At 36.5% G+C, this 22,689-nt stretch overlaps 1 protein-coding gene across 6 annotated transcripts in view; it reads right to left on the bottom strand.

Annotated features, from left to right (window-relative positions):
- Positions 1 to 1,332: 1,332 nt before the first annotated feature.
- Positions 1,333 to 22,689, bottom strand: part of snx10b (sorting nexin 10b) — a 62,237-nt gene continuing 40,880 nt past the window's right edge. For 5 of the 6 annotated variants that reach the window (XM_048555480.2, XM_048555471.2, XM_048555455.2 and 2 more), the window contains 5 exons: positions 20,994 to 21,080; positions 18,793 to 18,893; positions 16,699 to 16,797; positions 6,052 to 6,260; positions 1,333 to 5,669 (listed from right to left, as the gene is read on the bottom strand). In XM_048555480.2, the coding sequence (XP_048411437.1) occupies positions 6,086 to 6,260; positions 16,699 to 16,797; positions 18,793 to 18,893; positions 20,994 to 21,080 (462 nt within the window). In that variant the 3' untranslated portion in view covers positions 1,333 to 5,669; positions 6,052 to 6,085. The remainder of the gene's footprint in view (positions 5,670 to 6,051; positions 6,261 to 16,698; positions 16,798 to 18,792; positions 18,894 to 20,993; positions 21,081 to 22,689) is intronic. The other variant, XM_048555498.2, reaches the window with a different exon arrangement.

The raw sequence follows: 22,689 nt of genomic DNA, 5'->3' as shown, positions 1-22,689 counted from the left end.
AACCATGGCCATACAGAAACTCAACAGGGGTGGCTTACTCACTTTCGGTTTATGTTCTCTTTTCAGTTCCGTTAACTATTGTATTGTATGTTGCACTAAATACAAAAGCTATTTCATTCCTCATTTTTTGTACAGAAAATAGGTAATGGATTGCTACGACATTTCAGCCAAGGTAAAATTAAAATCAGATAACTGAAGATCAACTAAGTTGCAGCTAATCTGCAATGGGAAGCACATAGTACTCTACTCCAATTACTGAAAAATCTAGCCTGGAAATTATACCTGATAGAATTAGCTTTTACTTCAAAGAGATTCCCTTGTTGCAAACTCCAGAAACATGGTTCCCTTAAAGATTCTAACAAAAAGAAATCAATCCATTTGCCAAAATTAGATGGTCATGATTACAGACATTACTCTCCAACAGTAGCTATTTTCATTACTCCTCCTGTCAGATCTTCCTCACCATAGCACCATATGTTAAATAAAATGAACTTCAAAAATCAAATAGCAAGAACATCCTATTCAAAACTACACAAAGTGTTGTGAAAGTCAACCTAGAGAAAAATTAACCATGGACTCTGTAGCAATAAACGTGACAACAGTGTTCAAAGATATCCCTGATCAAATCAACTGCCACATAAACAATGGCATCCAAATGTATTGGACAGACACTTAGTTCTTTTTTTGTTCTGAGGTCATAGTAGGGGAAGGAGAACAATTTCCTACACGTTGCTTAGGTTTTCCCATCACTATTTTCCTCACCTATGAATGTTTTTCCAATTTCAGCCATGATAGATAACCTATATTCAAAAGCAAACATCCACCATTGCTTAAAAAGAGGTACAAAAGTTGTGCCAGGCTATTTATCACATATGATCCAGTTATTAAATGCACATATTTGCTTCTTGTGTGTTGAGATAGCCATCGCGAAACTTCTGTTCTGAAACAGGTGGGAAGGCACAGAAAGGAGGAAAGAAAGATGTCTCCATAATGATCAAGAATAACTATATTTAACATGGTAAATGTTTAGTGCATTAGTATTAAATTAGTACAGCTATGGGAAATTCGCTAGAGGATCAAAGCTGCAGATAAATAAGCCAGTTTTCTTTTTAAAATAGCATTCATGTATACTGTAACTACTGTTTGTTTTCTTGTCCCTCTAATGTCGAAAGGTTTTATATGAACAAGGAGATTGCTTTAAAATCTAATAAACAAAAACTTGCACCTTATGGTCTTGTAGAATCCTGGAACTATACACCAGGGTGTTTGGTGGAACAAAAACAAACTAATGCAGAAAGTTTAATGAACACTTAGAACAAATTTATTTGCCCTTCAAGCAACAACAGTGCTAATTTTTTTCTACATCACATTACATATTTGCTTGTTTAAGATATAACTTTACATTCAACATTAAGTGTGAATAATATTTGAATCAAGTGTCACAAATTTTTAATTCTTTCATGTAATTTCGATAAGAGTTTGTTATTCCAGAGTCTGGATTACAGTAGTCTGTTATAAAGCCAGTGTTACTGTTCTGATGCAGTTTATTCATCAATTAGGACAAACTTTTGAACAAAAGTTTTTTTTGAAAAGTTTATTCTTTGCCGGTCTGATTAATTATGCACAATTTCTTGGAAATCCATTAGAAACAATGAACATAAATGATCTGGAAGCTGAAAGCAACTAATCAATGAGCAGGCTTTCAAATGGTAGAAATTAGATAGGGATAGAACATCAGAGAATGCAAATTATTAGCATAAGGATTCAAATTGACTGTGCAACTCAACAGACAAATGGCCTTTATTATTAAAGCATAACAGATTGAAAAGCATGCAAGAGATAAGCAATCAAATTATACAAGGGGGCAACAGAATCTGGTAGAATTGGACAACTCACTATCATTGTTCAATGGAATGAAGCAAGAATCAAAACTAGGTTCTATAATTTAAGACGTTGGACATAAAGCTACAAATGGTAATCAAAATCCACAAAAATGTAAAAGCCCAAACATATTTGAAACAATGTTTCAGTTTTTGATTTTGTATTAAAAGTATGTCATTGATTTCAGAAATGGATGTACTGTATCTTAATCCTAAACATAAACTGAATGGGTAAAAAATAAGGTACGGCATTTATACGTGAGACACAGTTGGTAATTTGGGTGGAAACTGCAATGATTTATTTTTAGAAGCTGTGGTTCAAGTATCTCTTCCATATTTCCATATTCACAAGTGTAAAATCTTCTATGAACTAGAACAATCAGGCAGGACAGTAGAATTTGTTTTTATTTATCCCTTGTATTAACAGTGTTTGATGCATTGGAGTGCAGATACTGTTTTGTTAAGATCACTGAAAATGGGTTTATAACAAAAAAATTTTTTTTAAAAAAGTGCTTAATCATTACTTGGAAGTACTTGACTTTAAAATATAAAATGGTCTTCTACTCTTTACAGAACTACTAATTGTTTCATCAGCGTACACTCGAATAAATTTAAAGTGCATTCAAGAACTTTTTAAGAAGGTATCCATTAGTGTCATTGAGTGTAAATAAAAGACAATTTAAAAGTGCCTCCTCATAGGACTGCAGTCAAAATTAGAAAAAAAGTCAATGATTAATTCGAACTCGAGGCATATCTTTTAACACACTGCAATCCTAAACTAGTAACAAAGATCAGTGCTGCATGTCAACTATGCTGGAAATTTCTAAATCTTTTTCACTGGTTTAGTCAGAGATATTACCCATAAGTTTCAAAGTCCTTCAAGTGGCTTCAAGCGAAATTAATAAAAATATAGATAAAATGAACTCACCACTATTTTTTTTTAAAAAAATCAGGAGGTATTAAACAGAAAATCACAGAAGAAACAGATCTGAAATTGTGGCACAATAACCACCTATAGATATGCAAAGTGATCCATTGAGAAAGGTAAAGACCAAATTCACTTGATTTATTGAAAATACAATTCAGTACTATGACAGAGGAATTAATGTCACAGAAGAAGAAAGGAAAAATTAAGTACTGTTTTCCTCATCACTGTGCTCATTTAAAAATGTCTCAAATGTCTCATTGCAATTTTCTACATGTACACAAGCAAACAATTTCAAACTTTCTTCAGAATCTAAGAATCCAGATCATGTTTTGAAATTTCCTGAAAAAAAATGCAAGTTTTAGAAATAATTTTTGTACCTTGGTTGTTACACAATACAATATTTTACAGATAAACTGGTAGTATTAAGTGAACCTAAAATCTTTGCAAGATAATAGAAGGGGTTCAGCATTTTTAATCCTGCTTACGTGTTACTACAGCAGAAAACTGGTTTTGAATAAATAGAAGTGACGGTAATTTATAGTCAAGTTTTGCCTAAGTGCACCACAGCATTTAAATTGCATTCTAAAGTCCACGAAGCTGTCGAGCAATGTATGGTGCAGTACTACCAGAGCCTGTTAATTGGTCTAGACAAGCCAGAACGACTTTCATAACCACCTAATGCCATATGGTCAGGGAGAACAGACCTCTTGACAAACTGAGTGCTAATGGCCTACAGCAGTGCTGAAAAAGTAAGAAAGAGCCTGTGTACAAAAACTTCAGGTTTGGTTTTCCTGCAATTAAACATGTGTGCTTGTTGACTGTTTAAGCTTTTGCACCCAATTAGCTTCACAGAGCATTCCATCACATTGGTCTCCAGAATAGTAAGAATTCCTGTAACTTAGCAGACCATTGATTCATTTCATGTGTCAAATTATCAATGATTCACCATAAATCAGAACAGTTCACAAATCACACACATTTTTGCCAAATTTAATAAGGTACAGTAGTACACACATGTGCAAGCATTTATATTTGAAGCGTCTACAGTGGACAAATCAATTGAACGAGAGCATGTCATGAACCATCTAGAAAAATTTCAACTTTTTTTACACTAGACATTTTCTAAAAAAAAAAATCGAAATTAAATCCAGATTCCCAAGTTTATTTTCCAGCTCTGAGACAACACCATCATGGCCAAACGTAAACGAATAACAAATTGAAGCTATAAAAAAAATTCAGAAAGACCTATATAGATTTATAGCAATAAAGCCACAAATAATAACTTTTTTCAGAATAATTAGACCAAAGCTTAATACTCCCAAATGCTTATTTTGCATTGTTGAAGAGAATGAACGGCATGAAAAATATTTATTAAAATCCAGTTATATTATTGGTTAGAATGTTGAGGTTGCACTTCACGACCATCAAAATTGTAACTTCTGAATGTTGGTGGATTTATTCTTGTATAAAAAGTGATTTTTAACAGTCACTGAAACAAATATTCTCACTTCCATGAAGATGTTAACTCTCTAAAAGGTCAAAATTCCACAAACATTAGTCCACCTCAAACCTAGTGACCATTTTTATGAGACCGCTTAGAACTAGTCATTGGTTGACTGGTTGATGAACAGAGCCCGATTCTGTTCTTATCCACTGCACTCTAGTAATTGCTATCTGACAGTCAGAAGCAAGGAGCTAAGCAACCCCAGGGCTGCTTTGGCTAATTGCAGTACCCCATCTCAGCTAAAATAGGAACTGTTCTTGCTAACTTCCTGTTTTGAAGGGGATGAAATTACGATCTGCTAATGGGGTACTAAAGTAATTTGAGGACTGAAAATGATTGCTGCAGTGAGCAAAAGTAAATTTTCTTAACAGTCAAACTGACAGTTAATACAACCAAAATTTTCTCTGTACAAATGAAACAATGTTTCCAATAACTAAATGAAACAAATGATTCTCTACATTGTTGAGGACAATATAAAAGTTTAATCTCCATGATGTAACTCATCTTTAAGTGTAGTAAACAGAGCAACCAGTGGTACGTTATTATAGTTCACAAATGTAAAACTGCATACAATGAACAGAGTGTGTTTAGGCTTCAAACAAAAGCTGTTTTAAATTGATTAGTGAATTTCCCATCAGTTAAGTTTACAGAGTGAAGTCCAAAGTTTCTATGCTAAGCACATTACTAAATCAAATAAGCTTGTGATTAATTAGCATGAAATTGGCTTAGGAGTGATTAACAAATGATTGGATGACATTTCCATGTGCAACAGATTTTTTTCCACCTCCAAGAAACAGCAGCCCTTAAAAAATGACATCCACAACATTGGAATTGCCATACTCAACATGAATATTACTCCTCCCCACCCTATAAACATGTACTTCAATCAGAAAATCCACACTTTAGACTAATTAAGAATAGTTTACCAAATAATGTATTTCACAACAGTTACTCTTAAAATGTAATTTTAATCATTTATTCCAATGCATACTGCAAGTGTACATGTCCTACCAAAAAGCAGGCTATTTTTTTTTTCCACCCTTCACCCCACAAGTTGCAATTGAAAATAGAACATCTCAGTCAAAAAGTTAACTGAACATTTTCTCTGTAGCCACGAATAAACATGATTTTCCTGTTCATGAAGAAAAACGGTGCAGCACACTGGGCTTTCACAGATTTCTTTTGTGAACCAGGTCCATTTGGAGGTACAGATTTGGATAATCAGCCGTCTGGACTGTAGATTTTGAACACATGCCCAAAGCAGAATGAGGCACAAAACAGATTCTCGCAATGTTCATCTTTTACGACTTTGTGTTGTTGTCATTGCTGCCATTTTCCAAGCCCCGAGGATGAAGTGCTGATGAAAATAAAATAATAAAGAGGAAATTGGTTTCTACAATACAGTTAAAGCCTGAGTAACAGAGGAGAACCTTAATTATCTCCAGTCACAGAGAGACAGGAAATTTGGTCTTTTAATTAGGTGTTTGGAGTAGGGTCTGATTTTTTTTTGCTAGATAATTTAAAAGGAAATAACCCAAGTCCAACAAAATGAAATTCACATAATCAGAATGCAGATAATTGAATTTCCACAGCATTCATTAATTCAGTGTGTAGGTGTGAGCAGCTTTCTATGATGAGCTGTCACAGCTCTATAAAAATTTGGTCAATTAACAATGCTTTCAAAAAAAATGATGTCCACATTGGATTAAAAACACAAAGTAAGGTATCATATGAAATACCTTTCACAGTTTAAGTCTAAGCCGATCTTTTTTCTTATGCTTCCTCTACAGGGAACCTTCGGTTAGAAGTGGCATGCCTGTGAACTGCATCATCAACCGTGTAGTCAGTCTGACCCGAAGCACAGGCCTCAATCTCTGTGGTGTTTAATTGTGTCTGCAAGAAGAGGTGCAATCTGCTGTCTGAAAGGAGTACGTTGATCTGCAATACTCTGCAACACAAAAAGAAAACCTTGAAAGGTTTCTGTAAATAAGCAGATGAGATAGCCTGTAAACCAATATACTAGTATTTAGTTCAGTTAGAAATGAAGGAAGATTCCTAGTTTTGTGCTGTTGTGTGAAGATTTTTTTTTAAGCAGCACATTAAAAACATCAGAACTGCTTTAGTAGGTCAGTTTGTTAAGGAACTAAGTAACTGAACCAGGGAGCAGATTCAGTATTCTGCTTATGCCGGGTTAGATGATTACAAGCATGGTAAGAATATAGATAATAAAATGTGAGGCTGGAGTCTCTGAGAGACTCTGATGAAGGGTCTAGGCCTGAAACGTCAGCTTTTGTGCTCCTGAGATGCTGCTTGGCCTGCTGTGTTCATCCAGCCTCACATTTTATTATCTTGGAATTCTCCAGCATCTGCAGTTCCCATTATCTCTGGTAAGAATATAATTGTGTCAATGTTGGCTTGCAGGAATGCGGATGGGGTGAGAGCATGGATTGGTGTTGAAAAAGTCACGCTTCCAATTCCTGAATGTAGCAGCCCAAATTAGGAGTGCACCTACAGAATCACTAAATGCACTTTTAAAAATCGAAGTGAGCAACAATCAAGGTTTAGCTGTGATGTTCTCCTTTGTCTGGTGACGTCTACAAATGCACATTCTACTAATAATTACTCTGGACTCACACCAGGGGGTTGAATAACAGAGAAAGACAGAGACACTAGTGCAAGTCAAAAACCAATAAACCTTTGATTCATTGGTTTTGTTGCAGAACTTGTATGTTACTGAACCCCGAAAGGTAGGAGATCTTTGCTCTAAAGTTTCAAAACAAAAAGAAACAAGATCAACAAAGTTAATTTATTACACAGCAGCAGAAATATGCAGCCAGGCATAATACAGCACAAAAGGAGAATTATAAAGCAAGCTACATTTTAAAAAAAGATGAAGGAGATGTAATTTATTTTGCCTTCAAAACAGTGTAATTTCTAAAACAGAAGTAGTGATTTGGTCATTGAAACTAAGCTTTTTTAAAAAAAATTAATACAAGTTAATACTTCTACTGAAGCTGAGAAATATCACTACTTGTGTGACAGATGCAAACCTAAGTCAGATACAAGCATAGAGTAAATATTTCCTGTACATTTCTTCTTTCTTCCCAAGAAAAATGTGACACATTTCTAACTGTAAATGTGAATAATTCTAAGGACAAGTGATTTTCACATAACTCATCTGTATCTGTGGTCACAGGTATTGTAATAGAAACATCTTTTCTGTAAAAAGATACATGGATGCTTTGCTCACAGGTGCAAAAAATGCTACAGTTGTGAAAGTTTATTCCTTATTGCACAATAATAGTTCTGGCATAGTCACAAACAAGGATTGAAATCATATCAGTGATTAAAAACAAGTTTATTGTCCCTTTAAAATTGAATGAACAAACATTCACCTTTTCAAATCACAATATTGTTTTAAAGTGATTAGCATGGGTGTTAAATGCTTACTTCAGCTGAAGGTAAATGTTAACATCTACAGGAGTCAAGAACTCTCAGCAATGTCTCACATCAAGGAAGGTTTTTGATTCAGGTTTTTTTAAAATCCAGTCATGGCACATGATTATCAAGTATTAAGTCAATATTTGTTGCCCATCCCTCATTGCCCTTAATAAGGAAATAGTGAGCTGCTTTCTTCAGGAATAGCAACATTGTTCCATGTCAAGATGATGTGTAGTTTGGAGGGGTATTTCTTAGTGGTGGTATTCATTACATCTACTGGCCTTGTTCTTCATGGGTTTGTAAGATCTCTTGAAGGAGCCTTGATGAGTTACTGCAGTGCATGTTATAGATGGTACATGCTGTTGCCACTGTGCAGTGGTGAATAGGGTGCAAGTCAAATGGGTTTGAAGAGGAATATTTTCTCTCAGAGATTTGTGAATATGTGAAATTCTCTACCACAGGAGGGCTGTAGAGACTGGGTCATTATGTATGAGATACACAGATTTTTAACCACAGCGTTATGGGGAAAAGACAAAAAACAGAATTGAGGATTATCAAATCAGTCATGATCACACAGCAGAGGAGACTCAATGAGCTGAATGGCCTACTTCTGCTCCTGGGTTTTATGGTCTAACACAGATTGAGAAGCAACCACCCCAAGATTGGATAGATTTCAAATTAAATTACTAGCATTTGATTTTAGGGAGGATAATTCACATGCATAGAATGCTCTAAAATGTAATAGACATACCATATAAGTTGTATGTTTATTTTAAAAAACTTGCCAAGGCACATCACAAGACCAAAAGTGGACATTTGGGCCATACGAGGAGACATTAGGGCAGATGGTGAAAAACGTGGTGAAACAGGCAGGTTCTGAATGAATGTCTCCAAGGAATTAACAGAGATAGAGATGCAGAGAATTTTTTGGTGGGATAGAGGTGGTTTCCAGAGCTAGAGCCTAGGAAACTAAACAAACCAATTTTGAGGTTAATTAGGAATCAGGAATTGTGAAGATGCCAGAGATATTATAGATCATAGAAAATCACTGAATCCCTACGGTGTGGAAAGAGGCCCTTTGGCCCTTCTCTGACTGTGGTGGGGATAGGGTGATCAAATAGGAAAAACAAGTTTTTGGATAGATTTGAAAACATTTTATAAACTACACAATTAATGAATACAAAAATAAAGAAAACAGCTGTAGAAAAAAACATAAGTTTTCAAAAATATGCGCATGAGAAAATACATGCCTGACAAAAATAAATTTTGCAGGCAAGAGTGAGCTGTATGAATCTGTAACACCGAGACTACAAGCTGAATGGCCTTTTTCTGTTCTATATGTTGCATGATTCTACAAATATAAAAGTCTTTCAAAAGTTTTAAAACTTAACCTCAAAATGCATACAAATATATACTCCTTAAATGTTGCCATATGGTAAAAATGGCTTGTGTCATTTAATCATGCTGATGTATATAGCCTTTTGTTTGCCAGCTAAACAACTGTTGGGAAGATGACAATATACTCATGAATGTTTATCCCAAAGCTGTATAGAACTCAGCTTACTAATACTGTTTATTATTCCTGATATATTATGTTTTATGTCTGGTTTTAAACAGAATCTCTGTGGTGCAAACAAAAAATGAAATCTAGAAAAAAAACAATTCCTATTTCCTTCAATGTTTTACTCTGTCCTTAAATTTGTGGCAAAAGTTTTAACAACTATTGATTAATTAGGATCCTTAGGGTTAAATTACCTCATGCAGCAAATATTCTACCTCAAGCAGCTACGGGACCCATTTCCTTAAACATGTTCCAGTACTTAGGAATTTCTTCAGCAGAATCTCTCACTGATGCTTGAGAGTTCCTGTTCCCAGGTTACCAAAATGATACGGTTAATGGAATGTTGGGTCTTATAACTAGAGGCCTAGAGTATAAAGTGAGAAAGTTTTGCTATAGCTGTACAAAGTCCTAATTTGCTCACATCTGGAATACACTGGTCCTGCACCTTACGAAAAAGCCTTAATTGTATGGAATGTTATGAGAATTCCAAGGCTTAGATCTTAAGGAATTGGATAAACTAGGTTTATATTCCCTGGTATATAGTTAGTCAAGGAGTGAATTAGTTGAGTTTTTTTTAAAAGAAATGATTTTGAAACGAACTGATAGGATATACAGAGAATTCTTTTCCACTGGCAGAGAAGTCATGGATAAAGCAACACCACCTTAAAAGAAAGAATCAGGTCGTCCAGGAGAGAATTTAACAGTGTTCTAAATGTGAAGGGTGTGCAGTCTCTTGCACAACAAGCAGTAGATGCTAGCCTAGTTCATTTTAAATCAGAGAATGATTTACTGTTAAATGAATACTGAAGTAATATTAAGAAACCATCCACGCTGCCAGAAGTTACACATTTTAGGAGTTGGCTAAATTAGGAGAACTGTAAATAGATATTTCCCAGCTATTAAATGGCGCCACTTAGAGGCTAAATGGTGACAAGTCACTGCTGCTGGAACAGGGTTTGGATAATAATCCTTAAGATTCATTGCAAAAAATGTTGGATCAGCTATTGCCTTTCCCAAAATATTAATGCTGAATTTGAGCCTTAATACTAGCCATGATCCAAACAATGTTAACTTCACATATGTTGTTTTTTTGAGCATTCACCTAAAAAGGATTTCAAATCACTACTGTCCCCAGTACAAACTTCTGGAATGCTTTAGAAAATGTTTTCCGTTAACCAGGGAATGCGCACACTTTCTCACAATGAGGTTTATCGCTCACTATGTGCCAAAAGATTTTTTTTCTCCTGTGTACAGCTTGAGATGTAATATACATGAAAAATTGATTGAAAATGTATTTTGTTTGATATAACACCTTTGAAGTCCCTACTAATGGTGAGTGGAATGATATACGTAGAACATGGTCACAGCAATGTTCCTGTTCAAACATATGCTAACATGCACTTCCACTCACTCAATCTAAAAATCAAACCATTTCAGTACAGAGAAATTGAGTGAAATCAGTTGTTACATTACCAAAAACAGACAGAGCTACCCATTATCAAGAGGAGCAAGTTTACAAAGTGAAAGCCACAGCTCTTACCCCTAATATATTTATTCAGGTAAATAGCCTATAAGAGATTTTTGTTTTCTGACCAATGAACATAATATTGAAGTGCTAAAACATAACATCAGAGTGTAATAAAATAACGGATTGCAGATAATGGAAATTGGAAACAAACACATAAATTTCTGGAGAAACTCAGCAGATCTGGCAGGTTCTGTGGGAAGAAAACAGTTAATATTTTGAGTTAAGTGACTCAAAACATTACCTCTGTTTTCTTCTCACAGATGCTACCAGACCTGTAGAGTTCCTCCAGCAATTTCTATTTTACATCAGTATTCAATGTAGCTACTAAATAAAACTATTGTTTAAACGACTGATTAGTTCCTATCTGTGATTTGGTTGTAGATGACAGTAAATTTCCTCATGCAGGTGCCATTTTATGATTGCCAGTTTCATTTGATTACCATTTTGGAATTGATTTCTGTCCCAAGTACTTCCACTCCCATGAATCTAGTTGTGAGGATAAATATTTGAAACAGAATTGCATGCTCTTGGATAAACCAGTAAATTCACTAGAGAGAAAAAGAAAAAAAAACCCAAAAGAACTGCAGATGCTGGAAATCAGGAACAAAAACAGAAGACGTGGGGAAAGCTCAGCAGGTCTAGCAGCATCTGTTGAGAAAAAAAAAAATCCAGAGTTAACACTTCCAGTCTGATGACCCTTCCTCAGAACAGTTCTGACAAAACGTCACTGGACATGTTAACTCTGACTTTTTTAGTTTCAGATCCTGCCAAATTCACTAAAGATTTAGTGCTATATTATGGTATTTTAACACAGCAGAGGTGTAGATGGGATAACAGTGAAATGCAATAGAGAGGTTAAAAATTCGTTCTGTGCACGGGATGAAATCTATAACCTTCCAGATTGTCCATGGCTGTAATGAGCTAAAAGCTGTGGGTGAAGTACTAGCTTCATTTTGGTACTCGTAGTATATTTTGAGGTATTATTTAAGAGCAAACAAGAAATGCATCTTGCGCAAATATGAAATTATAATCAATCTAAAAATGCTGACTAGCACTACAAAAAAAAACTAAGCAAAAAATTTTGGTGCTGTCATGGGTCTAAATTTTAATTTAAAATGTGTTGTTTGAGATACTCCATCTTTAATGTGAACCAAAAATAGTTAAGTAAGACCATGCAGCATGTACATCAAACACTTAGCTGTCAGGGGTTGGGTGGGGTGGGATGAGTTAAAGAAGAATTTATTACTGTGTATGATGTATTACTTAAAATCTGGAGGAAGTTTGTTATAGGTCGACTGAGAACAAGGAGGAAAAGCAAGTGTACCTTTTCATTTTATATTTTAAAAAGTGATTGGCCAATTTTTTTTTAAAACAGAAATATTTCTCATGTCTTGGAAACAAATTGAAAACATCCTCACTACTTGCACACTTCAGTTTTATTAACTGACAGAATTGTAGAACAGTGTCACTCATTAAAGAGAGTACAATGACTTGATACAGACATGTAAATTGCTTAGTAACTGGCCCAAACTGCCAGCTGGATGTTTGGCAATAATTTCCATTTTATTTGCATCTCATCATACGATACTCCTTCTCTCTCACTATCTACTTACCTTGAAAAATCTCAAGTTAAGAAAACTCAGCTGAAATGAATAAAGACCTGAAAAGCACAGTTCCAATCGATGGTTTATTCCTCAGAGACTAAACTGAATCATCCAGTAAAAAGGGTTACTCTTGTAACTTCCAGGAATGAGATCTGATATTATACCGTTATTCAGACTAAGAGGCTGCAATTGGTTTTGAAATACCATCCAGGAGTTTTTCTAGCTATAATCTATTCAGTGCACCATCTGGAGATGGAGAGATCCATATCTTACTGGTGCTGCAGTACTTTCAGTCAAGTCAAAGCCAGACAGTGACTGTGTGCAGTGAGGCATAACACACTCTACACTGCCTGACAAACATGGCACCAGCAAGAATCACTTGCCAAACAACAGGGTATGGGTATATTTTTTTAAAAAAGCAGCTTCTGAACAATTGCACAAAGCTTGACAGTGTTCACAAATGATAGTTTATCACTGACACTATTATGTTTGGAATATATCCAGACTGGTGGGTAAGTCTAGCAAGCATTAAATTCCAAGCCAGCTCAAACAGCCTCAAACCTAGGGCAGTGACTGCCGCACAGTAATAGTAGTACTGATTTAATTATCCTGGACTGCATTGTCCAAATTCAAAATTAAAATTATATTAAGAGAAAATATAGATATGTCAGCACTACTTGGGTGGAGTCCAAATCCTGACTCTGGCTCAGAAGCAATTCACAATGAGTCCTGTATTCTGCTGGACTCCATACTGGAGGTAGAATTGCTCACAATTTACAAAGACAATAATTTCTATCAAGAGCCAAATGTTTAAGATCAGACAATTCATACAAGGCTAAATCTGCATAAATTAAAGAATCAAGATCAGTAACTATTAACAGTGTCAAACAAACTGGTTAGCAATGACAATTTGCCAAAAACACATTGTGGGTTAGATTCCGTGGACATAAATCGTGCTTTGCAAATTGAATGTTTCTTTAATTTTATCATTCAAATTTTCTACCCTTTCTTAAACCAAAACATAACTAACTTGAAAGAAATCACTTTATTAAAATAGGAGTGGGAACTTCACACTATTACAATCATGTGTTACTACCACTGCATATTAGAACCAAGGATTCCATTACCTTCATTGTGCTGCTTTTTTAGACCTGTGCATTTGTAGTTTATTAGATGAAGACCTTATCCACTCCCCCCAGGTAAACCTGTTCTGAAATTATTACACACATCTAAAGCAAGTGGGAGATGAATCCCAGCCTCCTGGTTCAGGAGTAAGAACACTACCCCTGCACCACAAGACCATTCAGAAGCACAAAAGGCACCACCTGGTTGCCACCATAAAACAGCACCACCGACAACAATTCAAGAGTAAAATAGCACTACACTGGTGAATGACAGCATCACCCCCGCAAGTTCTCCTTCACAGCACACACTATTCTAATTTCTAACAGAATTGCCACAATGCAGAAGGACGCCATTTGGCCACTTATGTTGCAAGTGCCAATCTCCTGTCTTTTCCTCATAACCCTGCACATGTTTCTATCTAAACAGCACACTCTTTGTGAGAAATCATATTTTTTCACCTCACACCTACATCATTCGCAAATCACTTTAAAACTGTGCATTCTATTTCTCAATCCATTTAAGTGGGAATATTTTCTCCTTATCCACTCTGTCCTGACCTTTCATATTTATGAGTTTTGACAAAACTCCCTCTGAACCTTCTCTCCAAGCAAAAACAAAGTCCCAACTTCTCTGATTTTTCATGATCAAAGTGTCTCATCCTGGAACCCCATTCAGCAAACTGCTTTTGCACCGTCACCAAAGCATCCCCATTATATCTGCAGCGTGGTGTCCAGCATAGTACACATTACTGCAGTTGAGGTGTAACCAGTGTCTTAGATAAGTTCATTGTGACTTCTCTGCTCTTGTATTCTATTCATTTATGAATTCTGGAGTGCTGTATGCTTTATTAATAGTTCTGTCTACCTATCCTGTCACTATTAATTATTTACGTGCATGTATACCTAGGTCTGTCTGTTTTTGCACACCATTTAGAATAGTTTTTTTAAGTTTATGCTTTTACTCCGTGTTCTTTGTATCACCATTCCGTCATTGTGTCTGGGTCAATATCTTGGAACTTTCTCCCCCACAATGCAGTGGTGTACCAATTCCCTGTGGTCTAAACCAGTTTAAGGCAGCAGCCCCTCACTGCCATCTGAAGGGCAATTAGGAACGAGAAAAATGTGCTGCTTACATCCTGTTGAACACAAAGAAAATAACTTTTGCCAAAGGTGATGGGTTTAAAAAATTTAGTTGTAGTTCCAACCAAAATGGTCAGCAAAAGAAACAGCTTCCATCAACGTTATCTGATACTTTGAATCTGGTGTCTTGTGAACTGGACATTCAAACTGTGCAAGCTAATGCTTGTTTTTAATCTTGTTGGAAGAGATGTATCATACTATATTGGCAAGGATCTACTAGCACACAAAGGAAAAAAAACATGAATGTGACTTTGTGTTCACAAAACAAGAACTACTCACGCACAGTGTAACATTAAAGTTATTAAAAAAACTTGCAAGTTACCGCACGGATGAAATCAAATGTTGAAGATTTTACAGTGACTTAATCTACTCTCCTGTAGAAAGTAGGGGAGACAGGGACAATTAATTCCCTGAACAAGAAATTACTAGTTTAAATCGTTGTTAGCAATAAGACAGAGGACAAATTTGCTGCAGTACAAACCCATAACCACAAGATGGCAGTGGCCATTAAATAAAAGGCATAGGTTTTGATACAGCGTCCAAAGTGTGATAGTCTGCTATCATTCAGAGGTGCAAGTTTTAAAATACAGCTCACTATAAGCCCTGAACATGCTAAAAGCAAACACAAGACAATAATTATTGACTAACTTAATATGCATCAGGCTTACCTTTTTAGGGTTATTCCTTTAAAATACTGGTTTTAATTTCAGACTTCTTTATCCCAGGATTCTCCAGTTAGGAGCAAAGTGACAGAGGACACCACTGTCTTCAGTGCAAGGTCCTCAATAAAGCCTAGTGACTCTAACCGTATTTTACCTTTTCCAATGTTAATGTCAACCTAGTGACAACTAAAGGGGATTTCCAGGGTCCAGTATCAAGCCAGATAAACAGTCAATTTAATAGAAGAATTTTCATTTATTCCATATCTACTTTGTCAAAACTATTCATGATTTGAATACCACTATAGACCCCTCTTCTAAGGAAAGGGTCCTAACTTCTCTAATCTATCTTCATAACTGAAGTTTCTCATTCCAGTGCCTCTTTTCTGTAACCTCGCCAATGCCTTTCCATTTTTCCTAAAGTGCAATATCCAGGCTTCAGCTGAGATCAAGCTGTGTCTGATTTAAGTTTGACATAACCTCCTGCTCTTGTACGCTATTTCCCCATTAGTAAAGCCTAGGATTCCGTAGGCTGTATTAGTTGCACACTAAACCTGCCCTGCCACTTTTAATGATTTACTACATACACACCCATGTCCCGTGTCTGTACCATCTCACTTTTAGAATTGTACCTTTCAGTTTTATTCTCTCTCCATGTTCTTTCTGCCAAAATCTTAATGTAGTTAAGATTTCTTCACATTGAACTCAATCTGCCAACCGCCCACCATTGCCTATGTTGTTTTGCCATTCAGTAAGCTCTGGCATAGTTTGCCCAAGCTTTCCAGCCACATATTCATCAGCTTTATTCTCCTGCTCCATTGCTCATTTGCACATGGCAGTAAACGTAATCTGGAGATTTGTATTCGAGTTCCCTTAGTTTTGACTGAATGACCACATCCCTCTGTCTGTCCACGGTCATTCATACCAATGTGGATAAAGACTGCTGGGAGTCTACCACGGTTGTAATCAGCACAATTTCTCAATCAAGGCACATGCTGTTCTGACATGGAAAGATATCCCTGAGTCAGAATCCAATAGCTTGGTATATGTACCTACATCTCACGCTCTGCAGCGGTTCGAGAAAGCAGCTCACCAATTTCTCAAGGGAAAAATGAATGGGCAATAAATGCTGACTTTTGCAGCAACATTCCCTTTCCGCAAAAGAATTATAATAATACTGAAACTTCATCTGACATGCTGACAAGGCTAAGTGTTTCAGTTCTGTCCAAATGGAAATACAGTTTAAACTGGTTACTTGAAAAAGTTTCAACTCACATCATTCCAGTGCCAAACCATGAACCAACATTAAGCTGTGTAGATAGTACTTACTTCTCTAAAAATTCTTGGAGGCCTTGACAGCGTTGCTCAACATGTTGAGCATTACTGGCACTGAAAAAGGGGTTCTTAGGGGGCAACTCTGGTAGACTTCTGCAAAGAGAGGAATAACAATAAACTCCAAACGCTCAGATCAGCTGGCCATCCATATTTTGTTGCAAAATGTTAATCGTCTACAATTACAGGAAACGTCTGGGTGCATGATGTCAGTGAATCTCAAAAATGAGTTAGCAAAATTCCTGTAAAAGCCACAGAATGTAACAGGAAGGGCTTTGTTCAAAAAGCATGCATGTTGTGCAACCACGGCAAAGCTGCCTGAACTGATGACAAGAATATCGGACACTGTTTGGTCATCAACTAACTGAAACATTACAAGAAAAATTAATACTGCAATGTCAAAGTCTCACGCATTAACAACGCTAACCCCAGTAATTATGACTGATGGCTCAGAGGATGTGTGTGAGTTGTGTTGCACTGAGTTAAGCTGAAAAGGTCCCTATCTCATATCCATCAATCTCTGCCAGTACAACATTGGGAATTGGTCTTGCTGCCTCAAGCCTGCACAGTAAAATGGGAAAAGTAGATACAAAAAAAAATTCGAAGACCAATTCAAGGATCCACATCTACTGTGTATGTATACTTGATGGTGGCAGACTTGCATTTGCAGTTTTGAGTCATCGAATCCCTATAGTGCAGAGAGGCCAAATAGCCCACTGAGTCTACACCGCCATTCTGAAGAGTATCCTACCCAGATCCCCACCCTATCCCTATAGCCTCACATTTACCCTGGCTAATACAACTAAACCTACACAGCCTTGAACACTATGGGCAATTTAGCATGGACAATCCACCTAACCTGGCTATCTTTGAACTGTGGGAGGAAACCCACATGACATGAGGAGTGTACGTGCAAACTCTGCACAGTCACCCTTTTTCAAAGCAGCAAACAAAGATGGTGACTTTAAATTCTGGTACAACAAATGTTGAACAGTTTTGAATCACTCTCATGCATCATACGAACTTACATTAGATAATGGAGACTGTATAGGGTTCATTTCAAAGTGCTGATGCACTGGGACACAAGTCAAGAAAATCTTTCACAGTACACCCCACAGTGTGTGCCATTCTTAACTCCTTTTTTCTATTACTAAAAAAAAGTAAATACTGTAGAAGCTGGAAATCTGAAACAAAAGGAAACAGAAAATTCTGAAATTACTCAGGTCAGGAGTCTGCCTGTAATTTATATCCACACCTGGGGTGATCCTTGCAGACAATGGATGGCATTTGATAAGTCAAAGGCTACATATGGAGTTTCAGAAAGATTTTTAAAAATTATTCACTTTCTCCTGTTATGTATAGCAACAGAGAATCCCAGACTTTTAAAAGCAAGTTTGTTTCTCCTTCTCTAGGTTGAAACAAAATATTTATATTCTGTCAGTGCAAAATTTAATTTCGTTGTAATGCAAATTATCCAAGCTAACACTACTAAACAGTGCAATTTTAACATTGGGTAATTGACGAAGAAGAAGGAAATACAACCAAAAGTCCTTAAGATTTTCCATCATTAAACAAAGGTAGTCTTAAGTGGTTTGATAATCTTAACTGATAGAAGATGCAGAAAAAAAAATGCCATAAAATCACTAATCAATCCAATAGCAAATGCAGGAGAAACCATTTTATAAAAATATTCAGGAATGTGGACTTCACTACGAAGGAGTAGTTGAAATAGAGGGAAACGAGATAAAGACCAGAAAGAAATAAGCATTCACTGAAATAAAATGGGATGAGGATCATTTGCAGCATAAACATCACATGAAATTAATGGCCTGTTTCTGTACTACATATTCTGTGCAAAAAAACTCCCGTGTTTTATCTTGCCCATTTGTGTTAAAATGCCAAAGGTTCAACAATAACTAAACATGTTGAGAGAGAGAGAGAGAGAGAGAGAGAGAGAACACATGCAAAGGTACTTTGGAACATCCGTCTAAAGGCAGCATTAAAATGTTGACAAGTCTTCTTTCTGCCCGGAGGTTGAATACTGTGCAAAACAAGCTGATTTTTAAAATCGAAACAAAAATGAAACCTTACATCAATACAGCATTGTCTTGAAGTCGCTGCCTAAGCCAAGTAAATTCTCTGTAGCGTCTTCGAACACAGGAGGTCTTCTTTGTAAAACACATACTATTAGTCTGTTAGAAACAAAATTTGAAGCGAGTTACAGCAAGCAGTGAAATGACAGTTTTTCACACTCATTAGGAGTTAAATTTAAAACATCTAAAAGGCAGGAAAATTGTGGAAGACAACAATCTGGTCTCCAGATAATCAGAGACTGGACACATTCTGAAAGGCACACACTGGGATCTGTTAAGAGGTTCTGACATGCTGACTAGGCAATAATTATTCTGGAAGTTTTAACTTCCAATGAAGCGTTACCCTACAACTGAATCCTTCCAAAAAAAAACCTTGCAAACCCTAACTTTGAATTCGAGGCGGGCTCTTTGCAAGGTTCCAATTTATTTAGCTAAATTGTCACCTAGGAAAAGTTACAAGGATCAAAATCTACTCTAACCCTGGATAAGCAATGAAACTGACAGCCCGAACAAACACAGTAACAACAGGCCTGTAGCCCAGACACTCACCCCGTGACTGTGCTCATCACTCCTCAGGCACTTCATTCATTAGTTGAAATATGATCAGAATTGGTATCTTGGACATTGAAATAAAATCATTTTAAACCACGAGGTTTACTCATGCCTAATAATATTTATGCATACTATATTACTCCAGACATAATATGTCTGACACCAAGAGAAAAACCCATTTAATTTACGCTAAAGATGAAAAGAGTATTTTTTGGATGTTGTGCAAGGGTGTTCAGACACTGAGGAACACTCTTGTGATGATGACAAGGAACTGCATCACAGATCATAAATAGATAACGTGGGCAGAGCTAGAAAATCTCCCAAGTCTGGAATTCTGCACCAAATATGACAACAACATGGACATGAACACGCAAAGAAAATTGATTAGTCTTTACCTAATAGAAGAATAGGCAAGAGCCTAATATGTCAGTGATTAATACTACACACTGCCGTATGTGGTAATATACGCTGGTGTTATTTTGAAATCTAAACCTGAAGACAGTTCTTTGCTTTCTCATTGACCAGTCTGTAAAGAAGCCAAAATGCATCAAATCTCAGATAAAAGAGAGTGACACGAACTTCGTATTATGCTGCTCAGCGCCAGGGATCTGGGTTCGATTCCAGCCTCAGGTAACTGTGTGGAGTTTGCACATGCTCTGTGTCTGCATGTGTTTCCCCGGTGCTCCAGTTTCCTCCCACAGTCCAAAGATATGCAGGCAAGGTGGCTTGGCCACGATAAATTGCCCATAACGTTCATGGAGTGAGGGCTAGGTGGATTAGCCATGGGAAATGCAGGGTTAGGGTAGGGAGTGGGTCTGGGTGGATGGCCTGATTCTACACTATATGGATTGTAAAAATCACATTAAACAAGGGAAAATCCCTACAAATAACATTTTTTTCAAATTTAATTGCAAATGCAAAAAATGCATTATAAATACATTTTGACTGACTGCCCTTCCTCATGCAAAAGATAAATATTTCTGAATTCAGGATAAATATTATTTATATTACTAAACATATGATGACGAGTGGAAGATTAATGACCCATCTTGAGACAGACTATTTTGGAAATGGGCTCATACAGAGAGCTAAGGAACTGTTTAAAACAGAGAACAGGTGGGAAAAAGTGAAGTATGTTGTGACAGCATTCAAAAAAGGGAAAATTAGTTGCTTGGAGAGCAATATTACATCTCATCAGCACACAGTTTCAAACCGGATCTGACAGAGACTAACTGTATGTGCAGAGATCTTCTGAAACATTAGGTACAAAAGAAGGGGCAGGCCCATTCACTTTTCCAAGATTCAAAGAGAGATTTAAAAACAAGTTTCCAAAACCCTCAAGCAGGCCAGTGGATAATGAGACATGTTTAGTATTTAAAAAAAAACAACTTAAACTTCCACTTGTCTCAAATCTCCTTTTACTATGTTTGGAGGTCAGAATAGCAATTTTAAACTGCCACACACCAACCTTTAGTAAATGCACTCTTACACAAAAGAGTTAATTGCGTTAATCATAATATCTAAGTTAACAAGTTAAACCTAACAAGTTAAGTTTTTGAATTGATATTTAACTTTATCTTTTAGGCAAAATCTTCCTAAAATTGTGTTATCTCCAGAAGTGTACACTGCTAAAAGTAGTATACTTACATGAACACAAATTTCATAATCTACATAAGAGTGCCATGAATCTTCTTTCTTGACTCTGGGATCTCTCACCCACACGCTGATGAATTCCTGGTTTGGCATAAAGGAAATTAGAAATGGTCACTTCACACCAAATGAAAAAAATAAAATGAAAACTATCGTGAAATACAATGCTTTTATACAAAGTACATAGAACACATTTCAACATCCCAAAAATTAGATGTCTTGAGTCATAAGTTGAGTTGACTCATAAGTTGAGTCAAACCTTTCAACATCATAGTCAACAGATTCACAACATATTTGTTATTTTTAGTTCTAGCTTCCAGGCAACTGAATAATTCACGCACAGTTCAGTGTCCTACTCCACTTCACAAAACAAACGGTTATGATTCTGGAATGAGTTAAATCCTTGTTTAATTCATTTACTGACTGTTACTTTGTGGACTGGCATCTTCCCACAATGCTCTCAGGGTTTCTAGGGGTGGACAACAAATACTGTTTTGCCAGTGTCACCTAAAAATCAAAGCAAATTCTGCTATAATCTCAAAAGTTCATAGTTTGGCTGAGAAGGTAATTCAAATGAAAAGTTTGAAACAATGGTAAGTAGGTACATGAATAGGAAAGGTTTAGAGGGATATGGTCCAAATGCAGGCATTGAGACTAGATTAGTTTGAGAAACTTGGTCAGTGTGGACGAGCCGGACCAAAGGATCTGTTTCCATGCTGTATGACTTTATGTGGGGAACATGTTTGCCGAGAACATTATGTTCAGAACAAGGTCTTCAAACACCAGACAACTGGTCTCATCAGTTATTCCTTCCTCTTCTTCACCTTCACATTGGCATACAGTTCGACCAGCAATAACCATCTGGCACCTCGTCTAAGTGACTGAACTTGTATGACCAACAAGTGTATTCCTCTATACAATGCATTGCATCTGATTTCAATACTGCTGGAAAACAATGCAAGGATTTCCATAGGGGTTTACTGGAAAGCCAATTATCTGACTAATATGCTTGTGAACTCATCACTTCCACTTCTTGAATTACACGCAAGTCAGGCTAAGCTAAAGGGTAATTAAATGGCCCCGAAAGTCTCAAAACTAGATTTCTACATATCTGTAGAATTTTTTTTGCAAGAAGTCCATTTTCTTCCTTCAGGGAGTGTTGGTAATAGAGGATGAGAAAGAGGACCCAAGGTCTTCATTTATATTTATGTAATTTTAATCAAAACAGGCAGTTTCCAGAGTGAACACTTAAAAGTGTTGGATATCCAGTATCTGTTGCTTCCTCTATTTTACATAATTCGTTATCCACCAAGAAGTGTTATATAGGATGCCCCAATCCCACATTGGTGCTGCAGCCTTTTCACACAAATCTGTATCAAAGGCCCTCCCAAGGGTCAAATAACCCAACGGGCTTTTTGCAACATCCACTTGGTTTAAGATATTTTTCAAAAACAATTCAATGATTTCAGTGAGCAGTATTTGTTTTTTTTTTCAAAACTGTATTGCCTTCTGAGATAACATATTCTGAAATAAATAGAGTTTCAGAGTCCCCTTCCCCTCCCCCATTTCCGAAGAAGGATCCAGACCCGAAACGTCAGCTTTCCTGCTCCTCTGATGCTGCTTGGCCTGCTGTGTTCATCCAGCTCTACACCTTGTTATCTCAGATTCTCCAGCATCGGCAGTTCCTACTATC

Source organism: Stegostoma tigrinum, chromosome 2 (genome assembly GCF_030684315.1).
Source record: "Stegostoma tigrinum isolate sSteTig4 chromosome 2, sSteTig4.hap1, whole genome shotgun sequence".
In the NCBI taxonomy this organism is placed as follows: domain Eukaryota; kingdom Metazoa; phylum Chordata; class Chondrichthyes; order Orectolobiformes; family Stegostomatidae; genus Stegostoma; species Stegostoma tigrinum.
This window is presented reverse-complemented; position numbering and strand designations above follow the sequence as displayed.